The sequence below is a fragment of the Apium graveolens genome, chromosome 4 (assembly GCF_009905375.1).
Source record: "Apium graveolens cultivar Ventura chromosome 4, ASM990537v1, whole genome shotgun sequence".
NCBI lineage: Eukaryota > Viridiplantae > Streptophyta > Magnoliopsida > Apiales > Apiaceae > Apium > Apium graveolens.
The window spans coordinates 86,808,815-86,819,696 of NC_133650.1; the positions used below are offsets into that span (position 1 = coordinate 86,808,815).

The window sequence follows — 10,882 nt, forward strand, 5'->3', positions numbered from 1 at the left end:
TAATAGGAAGGTTCCAAAACAACCCTGAAGTCACGTAACAACCCTGAAGTCACGTACAAGGAAAATCGTTGTAAATGTTTAGGTCGCTCCACACTTTACGCAAAAAACGATACATTGTAAGGGATCAAATAAACTTCACTTCTGCAAAATCTTTTACGGTTTCCCAGAAGATTGGGGGGCAAATGATAGGGAGTAAAATAAACTCTGATTGCGTAATTAATATCGAGTTATTTATACACGGATTGGGCCGACTAAAAAAAAGAAGAAAGCCCATTATAAAGGGCCCAAAATCCTGAATATTAATTAATTTCATAATTAATTAATAAGGGATAAATCAACTGATAAGTAAAGTCCAGATAATGACATAATTCCTTGGAGATTGGCCTCTAAGAAATCTCATAGGATAAGGAATCAATTTCCTGCATTATAGGACTCCAAAGTCCATTCTAATTCGGAGACTTGCCCACCATGTCTCCTAACCCTAATCTAATTCCAAGGCATTCCCTGCCTATATAAGGGGTTTCACCCCACAAATCAGAACTACGTTTTTGACTTGATCCTTGGTGAACAACAAGGTACGTAGGCATCATGTTAAGGCAGATTGAGTCACGAAACACAAGAGTAGTCAAATCGAGCCTCGAAGCTCACAAACCCTAGCATTAAATATACCCTAAGTTTTTATCCACAACAAGTTGCTTATTTATCAATGTGTATTATTTTCATACAAGACATTACCAAATTACACAATATTTTTAATATAGCTCATTAAGCAAAATATATACATTCTTGTTTGTGTTGTATAATTTGTTTTGAATGAATGGATATAAACATGTTGGTCAGTGTACGTTTAAAACCAAATGATTAAACTTAATCAATAAAATATCGTTAGTATGTTTAAAAAGAAAAAAAACTAAAAATTAACATATATGTTGAATACAGAGTTGACCAAAAATTTTGAATTTCATATAAATAAACTATATGTACTCGTCTATATTATTAATGAGTTAACTACTAACATACAATTAACTTACTTAATTTAAAAAGATAAAAAATGCATAACTGAAGTCAGAATGACTTGCCATCATAATTTACAATAATGTAAAATTTACACTACTGTTAATATAAAAGTTGATTTTAATGAAAAAAGTTAATTTTTGAGATTCATATTTATGACAAATGTTAATTTTTTATTTACACTACTGTTAACAAAGTAACATTAAGTTATATGTGTATATCAACATGTAAATTATCGTATGTTACATTTATTAGTAAATTATGAGAGTTTCAATTATTTATATGCTAAATATCTGATTAATGAACATGTATAATCATTATTAATATTTAGTGAGGCAATTGATTACTTAAATAACATGCATTTATAATTATTCAAAAATTATAATTATGTAATAAATAAATTGCAATAATTTATATATGGTATTCACATTATTACTGACAAACAATCCATATATAATTTTAACACAACCGAGTATCAATTATGGTTGGAACATAAAAATAAACTATATATTGTAATGACTTATTATTGATATTCATAATTTTTTTTCAACAATTCGAAAGAAAAATTATAATTATATCGTTAGTTAAACCATTTTTAAATTTCTTTCATTACGACTCTGATATTTCTTCATATATTAATTTGATAACATTGTATAATATTCTTCTAAAATTAAATAATTTTCAATTCAATAATATTTTATAAATATCAGTTGAACTGGTTAGTTCCTTCAAATTATTGAACAATATATATATATAGAGGGCTACTCCAATATAAACCAATTTAGAATGTAAACTAGAAACCAAATAATTTTCTTTTTAAAATTAATTCGAAATATAACACATATGGTATGCAAATCGATCGTTGAGAGATGTAAAAAAATACAGTGAAGAAAAATACGGTTTGACGGGAAATATCAAATTAAAAACGGAGGGGAAAAGCTGAAATTGGGTGTGGGAGGGTGCAGGGTAGTTGGGTGATGTGATTTAGGGGACCATTAGATTAGGTAGATCTAATGGCTTAGATTAGTTCTAAGTTTCTATTTTAATTTTAGTTTGTATTTGATCATTCCCTATATATATATATATATATATTCTTGAAATAGTATAAAATACATTGAATCAAATTCTACAATACAATATATAGATAACTTTTATTTGAATAATTCAAAATATTTGTATAATATTATCTTGATCAATGCATATTACTTATCTAAAAGAATTATTTTTAAAAAGCTAGTTATTTTGAAGTGAAAAATAAAAAATAAATTGATTTAATATATCATCATAGTTTTAACAAATCTCGTAATATCTCATATCAAATTTCGAATATTTTTACAAAATTATAGAATATTAAAAGAAATATGTGTGATCTATACATAGCACTGGTTTTAAACTAGTATGTATTAAAATATAAATAATTTTGAAATAAAATATATAATTAAAAATCATTCATTCATTAGAAACAACTAGGGATTTATTAATTGTGTCGCACACAATTTTTTGTGAAACACAACCTCAGTTCTTTCTAAACAAAATTTGTGATTTCCATCTAGCAAACGTTTGCATTAATTTTTTTTTGACAAATGCAGAAAGTTCTCATTAAATTGAATATATACAGTGGGGACAAACCCCAACTGTCATACAAACAGGTGATAAAACAAATAACATACTAAAAACAATTAGATGATTTGTTTCCTGATCGTTTAACACATAGAATTTAAAAATTCTTGAAATTAAAAACGAAATCAAAGACATCCCAAACGATCCAAATTGCAACAGCATCTCAGAAAATAGCAACATTACAATTGACCATATCACATAAAAACTATGGTTAGCCCAGTGTTCAGAAACACCAATCGCATAAAATGAGATTGGAGAAGCGGCACCCCAACTATCTAAATGTCGGACACCAACTATAGACATGCCGAAGGCACCCCAGCTATCTACATGCCGGATAGCAGCTATAGACATGTCGAAAGTATAAACCCATGAAAGATAAACAATCTTTAGTTGTGAAAGGTGAGTTTTTCCAATAATCACCACCGTCCCAGATCCGATGCAGGCTTTGCAGATCACCAAAAATATCAATAAATTCGTCCTCAACAGATCCATCACCAGATAAACCCAAGCATGATTAAATAAAAACATAACAAACATTTCAAAAAAAAAAAACAAAACACACACCGCAAGGAGAGACACACAAACACCCAAAAAATAGGGTTTTATTGAAAGAAAATAAATAGGAATAACAAAAAATCTGCTGAAATTTGTATCTTAAAAAGAAACCGGTCTAAATGGGTTCCTCACTACTGTGTGCCACTTTGACTTGGTTTTATTATATTAATAATTGTAATACAACTGCTTCCTTGAAGTCTAATCGACCTGGAAGGGTGGAATCGGCATAGAAAAAGTAGATTTGTGAACTCCTTGCACTCTATAAGCATTCAAAAAATGTATTACTAAGGACCGAAATAATTGAATAGATATGATGTACATGTACATGCATGTGGGTGTTGTTGAAAAAAATATTAGGAGAAAAAAACAAGAAGGGAACATTTTTATAAAAATGGAAAAGAAACCAGCAGAAGCTTTCCTACACATGGAATTTTTATTTTATATTTAATTTTTTTTTAGGCATGTGGTACAAAATCAGTTGAAATACTGCTTGTGGTTTAGGTGGGTTCATTTTTGGCTGCTCAGTTTATCTAGCTATAAAAACCAAACTCCTACCATTTTTAAACAGCACACAACATACAAGCAACTACATTACAATACTTGAGTTACTTTCAATCTTTAAAAACCATAATATCCTTTTCCAAATAATTAACCAACGATGACACTTTCCTGGGCTTTTTCATTTCTGTTCCTGGTCCTTGGAGCTGCATTCTGGTGGATACTCGACACCAGGCAGCGTAAGCTACTGCCACCAGGCCCGAGAGGATTACCGATTGTTGGTAGCCTTTTAAGTTTGGGCAGCCTTCCCCACCGCACCTTCCATGAGTTGTCCAAGAAGTATGGTCCTATAATGTCTTTACGCATGGGTTCGGTGCCAGCTATAGTTGTCTCGTCTCCTGAGGCTGCTCAACTTTTCCTTAAAACTCATGACAGTGTTTTTGCAGCACGACCACAAATGGAGGCTGTTGCACATATGTCATATGGTAACAATGGCATTAGTTTTACCAATGGTACGTACTGGAGGCATGTGAGAAAATTTGTTGTACAAGAGCTTTTAGCTCCCGCAAAAGTTAATTCTTTTCGAGGGATGAGAAGAGATGAGGTTGGCTTAGTCGTGGAGGACATTAAGAAAGCTGCCGTGGCTGGTGAGGTGGTGAATGTTAGTGATAAGGTAGGGGGTTTAATTGAGAACATGACGTTTAGGTTCCTTTTAGGACGAAGCAAAGATGATCGCTTTGATCTCAAGGGCATCATGACGGAAGCCTTTACTTTGGCTGGACAGTTTAATCTTGCTGACTTTGTGCCCTCCCTAAAGCCACTTGACCTTCAGGTACATATATTGTCAAGGAACTTCATAATTTCTGGTTGTACAGTTAAACAATGGCATACTTAGTATTTTTCAGGTCCTATGTATCATCTCTGTCATATTTTTAAGCTTCTTTACTCTTTCTAGTTTTAACGTGATTTACACATTGCCTCCTACAGGGATTGTCACGCAAATACGAGGCAACAAGCAAGAAACTTGATGCAATGTTGGAGCTAATTATTGAGGAGCATGAGCAAAATTTGAATAATGGCACTCTTAAGAATAATCGTGACATTGTCGATGAAATGATATCTTTATCTAGAAATAACGCTTCTATCAACCACCAAGAGCTAGCCAAACTGATTGACAGACCCAGTATCAAGTCCATCATGATCGATATCATTACAGCAGCAATTGACACCTCATTTACATCAATCGAATGGATACTAACAGAACTAATGAGACATCCAGGCGCAATGAAAAAATGTCAAGAGGAGCTAACTTCCATTGTTGGACTTGATAGAATGGTGGAGGAGACGGATTTGCCCAAACTAGAATATCTGTACATGGTTATTAGAGAAGGTATGAGACTACACCCTATTGTACCGTTACTTGGTCCCCATGAAGCTAAGGAGGATATTGTAGTTAATGGATATCATATCCCTCAGAAGTCACGAATTATTGTAAATGCATGGGCTATAGGACGAGATTCTAAGGTGTGGGGTGACAATGCTCTAGAATTCATTCCAGAGAGGTTTTCTGAGAGTAAAATAGACCTTCGAGGACGTGATTTTGAGCTCTTACCATTTGGTAGTGGTAGAAGAGGGTGTCCAGGTATGCAACTGGGGTTGCTCAGCGTTCAGCTAGTGTTGGCTCAGTTGCTACATTGTTTTGATTGGGAGTTACCGCACGGCAAATCTGCTGAAGACTTGGATATGACTGAGCAGTTTGGGCTAACTATTCCCCGAATCGAACACTTGCTCTTGGTGCCTAAGATTCGTATTTAAACACGGTAGCCTTAGAAAGTAGTAATTACCTAAAGGCTCATCATTTCTCTCTAACACAAATTCATTCATTCATTCTGATTTATTAAAAAAGGGTTCCTTGATTCATTGTAATATGGTGATTATGATATAGAATTGATGTAGTTGTCTGTATTAGTCCTCCTTATCGGGCTGCTTGCGCCACAATCTTATTGCATTAATGTGAATGTAATCTTGAGGTTTAGGATCAATAGTCTACCAGAGGCAGATTTCCCAGTACCTCGGATACAGTAAAGATAAATTTTCTCTGTTCGGGCTCATCAAACCTCTCAACACCTTCCCGATTGCTTCCATTGACTCTTTCATTAGTGCCAATTGCGATAACCTGGAGTAATGCTCATACAATTCTCCTGTTGTTTTCAATAAAAAGTGTCTGGGCATTACCCGAAAAGACCACAAATTTTAAATAAAAATGACTTTCAATCATTTCCTTCTCCACCACATTTGTTATTTTCACTTCAGTTTTTGAGTCCAAGTAGTGGGACACTCTCTCAATCTCCACATTAAGACGTGTTTCGGCTTTCTTCAAATATTCCCCACAATCACAACAAGCAATGAACTGTTGAGACTCTAGCAGACACCTCGATGAAAGGCTTCTCAAAGTCTTCCTGGTATCTGCTAGCATCTTTGTTACAGTCCTCATAAGACCACGATTTATTACTTTACCGGTTCTTTCGCTCTGCACAGCAAACAAAGAAATGTAGTCAGGGGACCAGGGATTCAAACAAACTGGTACTTGTTTGCTCAGCCTGGTTTGTAAATTAAAAATAAAAATCTATAACTTTATAAGTTAGTTACATTTATGTATATTTTACTAAAATATATTTTTGAAGTACAAATTTTTGTAGTTAAAAAGAATTGTACTATTATCAAAAAATATAATTTTATTTACATGGTAAGAAATTAAAATTAATAAATATTATTTGCTACTAAGTGATGTGAAGTTAAATTAGAGTTATACCTTGATCAATAATCCATAAACTAATAATTTTATTAAATAATATTTTTTTCATGTACTCCTCATAGCTAAGTATACTATTTTGGTCTTAGCCATAGATCATATTTCATTTTTAAATTCAAGATACATTAAGTTAATTTATCTATAATTTATACTCTCTTGGTCATTCATAGGTATACATAATTATCATTAGGGGTGAGCAAAAAAAAGTCAAACCGACCGGACCGGACCGGACCAAACCGACCAAACCGCTTTTGACGATTTTTTCGGCGGTTCGACTTGGTCTAGGTTTGGTGTGAATAAAAACCGTTATTTTACGGTTCGACCTCGTTTTCATCTCCAAACCGGACCGTTAAGGTCGAACCGGACCGTTTCAATATATATTAATATATTTATTATAACTATATACCATTTTTATGTATATATATTTATATCTATTAATTACTTAAGTTTATTTTATACTTTAGATATATTTTCAAAATAATATCTTCAAATTTGTATTTTATATGTAATATTTGTATTCTAAATTTTAAAAAATAAATAAATTTTATAATTATGTATTTAGTTAGGTTTCAAACCGTTACCGACCGGACCGTTAACTTGCGGTCTGGTCTAGTCTGGTCTGATCCGAAATTTCAAACGGTCCGGTCCGGTTTGATATTCTATAAAACCGTTATATATGGTCCGGTCCGATTTGATCGTAAAAAACCGACCAAACCGACCGTTGCACACCCCTAATTATCATCCAATGCTATACATAATTAGTATGCATGGGGCCTGACATGAAGTTTAATAAAAAGTGTATCCTGGTAGCGAAAAATAAGATAATTAAAATTGTGGATCAATTAATAGTGGAAGAATTTAGTGGATATGAGTGGATAATTGTTAATTTTTATAGTATAAAATTTGAGTAAAGTTTTATGGAGACCCTATTTCAATGGAGGCCTAGGAAACCATCTATATTTTGTAATCAAAATAGTATAAAATATAATATTTTATAAAATATATTCTACGAAGATCACCAATTCATTAAAATTGTTGCAGATTTTTTAAATTTAATAAGTATAATGTTTATTCTGCAAACTGAACAAATGTTCTGCAGAATAAACATGTTTCATTGAAAAAAATATTTTGTAATGTTATACATGCAGGACATATATGATATTCAATATTTTTAATAAATTGATGATCTTTGTAAAATATAATTCGCAAAGTAATAAGTTTTGCAATGTTTTTATGCAAAATTTTACTCGCATAACATAAGTGGTATCCGCGTCTTTAACAAAAAGGGGGTCTCCATAAAACTTTAATATACATTTTGCTATTTTTGTAATGGATGCATGTCTAAAATGTAAACTATGTACAAAGGTTATACGGAGTATTACTCTAGCATTTTTATATTTAAGGGTAATATTTGAATTTGTAGACACAATTTTACTTAGCAATAAAACTATTTAATTTTTAGCCGTGTAGCATTTTATATTAAAAATTTATTTTATTTAGGGGTTCGGTTTTGTTATTTGGTTCCCAACTTGTGGTTAGATCTTTAATGTGTTTCATTTTGAATTATAATGGTTATAACCATTGAGGACTATTTGCACTACATCATATATGACATATTGTAACATTTTTCCACTGTCACCGGCTAAAGTGTGACAATAGGTGCCTTAAAAAAAATTAGGCTACATCTGATTACACATTTTTTCGATGTAGCCAATGATGGCATTTGATGTAACCATAAATATAAGTAGACATCTATAGTAACATAAAGGAATTCTATATGAACTTCAAGGCCCGTCATTATTACAAATAGGTAATTCATGATTGAGACCCGTCACGAATATGATCCAGACATGTTGTCCAAAAACTCAAGGTTTAACCTTGATCAAAATTTAACTATGTTAATCGCCAAGATTAGTAAAAAGATGAAGTTTGAAACTCAAAATTCCAGTTATTTGCCAACCACAACCGTGTCGGAACCTCATCAATCAAGACCAAAGGTTCGTAAAGAAGAGGTCGAGTAGCCTCCCGGGAAGGCCTTCAGCCGACCAAGTATCCACATTAACGGTTGAAAGTTCTCGACCTACTAGGATGTCCACGGTCATGACCAAGTGTCCATGAACACCATCAAGACCAAAGTGGATCATGGGGACCACGAACAAAAACTCCCGAAATAGTGCACTCAGGCGAGTAGGCTCATTGAAAGGCTTTCCAGCCAACTAGGACGCCTACTCCGCTTACTCCCGGAAGAGTACACTCAATCGAATAGGCTCATTGGATGGCATTTCAGTCGAATAGAACGCCTAATATGCTTACTCTCGGAAGAGTATGATTATTTTTGAAAGCTTTTAAGCCTAGTTGGACGTCCCATCGCTTACTCTCGGAAGAGTAGACTCGGGAAAGTATGATTATTTTTTAAGGCTTTTCACCCTAGTAGGATGTCACCTCACCTAATCTCAGAAGAGTAAACTCGAAAAATTAGACTCGGAATAGTAGGATTATTTTTTAAGGCTTGTCAGCCTAACAGAGCATCACAACCAAGGTAAAACTTTAGGGTCGAATACCCTCAGCCGAGTAGGCTCCAGGGGAGCCTCTCAGCCGAGTAGGAGCTGACCACCCAAAGATTTTTTTTTGAAAATTTCCCAGCCAAGAAGGCCTCCACCAAAAACCCCACAGCCGAGTAAGGGACATGATGAAGCCCCTTTGCCGAGTAAGGTGAGTCGAGTAGGTGTTGTGCAAGATATGCCTGTACCTTAACAAGACTAAGACAATTTGTCAACACTAAGTAAGTTGTATTGTTATCTACATTTGTATTTTGTACTTGTAACACTTAAAGTATGGAAAAATGTCAAAGGAGCAGACTGAAGTCTTTTTCTATAAATATTGTCAAGCCTAAGAATTCTATCTAGAAGAAGATCATGCCTTAGAAGAATTATGAAGAAGCTTGGAGTTGAATAAATCTGTTTTAGGAAAAATATTCTAAGTCAAGATCTCTACAAATCACAGATTTAATGTTATAGAGAAGTCATTCGAGAACTCAAAATGACTTATCGAGAAGTCAGGAAAGGCACTAGAGAACTTACAGAGATATCGACAAGTCAAGGTAGGAGATATCAACAAGTCATTTCTTCACTAGAGAACTCAGAGTTATCGACAAGTCAACATTCATCAGAGAACTCTGAGTTATCGATAAACCAAATTTCACTTGAGAACTCAAAGATATCGATAAGCCAAAATTCACTAGAGAATTCTAAGTTGTCGACAAGTCAAATTTGACTAGAGAACTCTGACTTATCGACAAGTCAATTAGTCATTAGAGAACTCAGAGATATCGATAGTCAAAGTGAAGATATGAAGACTAGAGATCTCTACAAGCCAAATTCTTTTATAGAGAACTCAGACACCTCTACAAGTCAAATTTACTATGGAGCATTAGAGATCTCGATAAGCCAATATACTTATCAAGATGTCAAGTTCTCTATAGACCAAATGGAGATCTCGAGGTAAAATCTCAAACTACAAAATTGCATATCAGTTCAATATCCAAGATTAACATTCAACAAACAACCAAATAGCTGGATTGACAAGTCTACAAAAAGCAGCTTAAAGGATGTGCAAGATCAATGGTGAAGATTAACTGACAAAGGAAGATCAATATAATCACAGGATTCTAAAGATATGCTAAGCCAGAAATAGAAGATATATTTTTCTATAAATGGAAATGAAAAGTGACTGTTTAAAAACTATTAGCATATTTTATTGTACACTGTGTAAACTAGCAGTTAACTGATTTATAAAGTTAACACTGGTCCTTTAGTCATAATTAACAATTTAGATAGATAATCTTGTAACACTCTCAAGTAGAAGCTAAGCTCTTTATCAACAAAGAGCCTAGAAATTTTGTAGCAAAACATTCTTAATTTTAATATAAAATTAAGTGAGTTTTGAATATTTTTGTTCTTTATTTTCTGCAAACTTAATATCTGCATGAACATATTTTTACTACAAGATAATTTACTTTGTTCAACCATAAAAGATTCAAGAAAAGCTCAAAAATAGTCAAACACATTCACCCCTCTGTGTGTTATTCATTTCCCTAACAAGTGGTATTAGAGCAAAATCTGAAAGTAAACAGATTCAAGATCTTGGAAGAATGAATACACAAAAAATCAGTAGCATCAAAATTCCTACCTTTGACAAAATTAACTACACTCTTAGGAAAAAGAAAATGTTGTTGTTTATCAGGATGGCCAATCCACTCTACATTCAGATCCTCAAGAATGGGCTCTTCACTCCTATGGTTAGAGTTGAGGAATCTACAGATGGAGACATGGTTATCCCAGCTCATTATGCTCCAAAAGACCCTTCTGAGTATACTGAGCCTGA

At 33.2% G+C, this 10,882-nt stretch overlaps 1 protein-coding gene across 1 annotated transcript; it reads left to right on the forward strand.

Moving 5' to 3' along the window:
* The first annotated feature begins 3,770 nt into the window (after positions 1-3,770).
* Positions 3,771-6,088, forward strand: LOC141718146 (cytochrome P450 CYP736A12-like). Its single transcript, XM_074520523.1, has 2 exons — positions 3,771-4,519; positions 4,675-6,088. The coding sequence occupies exons 1-2, from the start codon at positions 3,848-3,850 to the stop codon at positions 5,500-5,502; spliced, it is 1,500 nt and encodes a 499-aa protein (XP_074376624.1). The 5' UTR covers positions 3,771-3,847; the 3' UTR covers positions 5,503-6,088.
* The last annotated feature ends 4,794 nt before the right edge of the window (positions 6,089-10,882 follow it).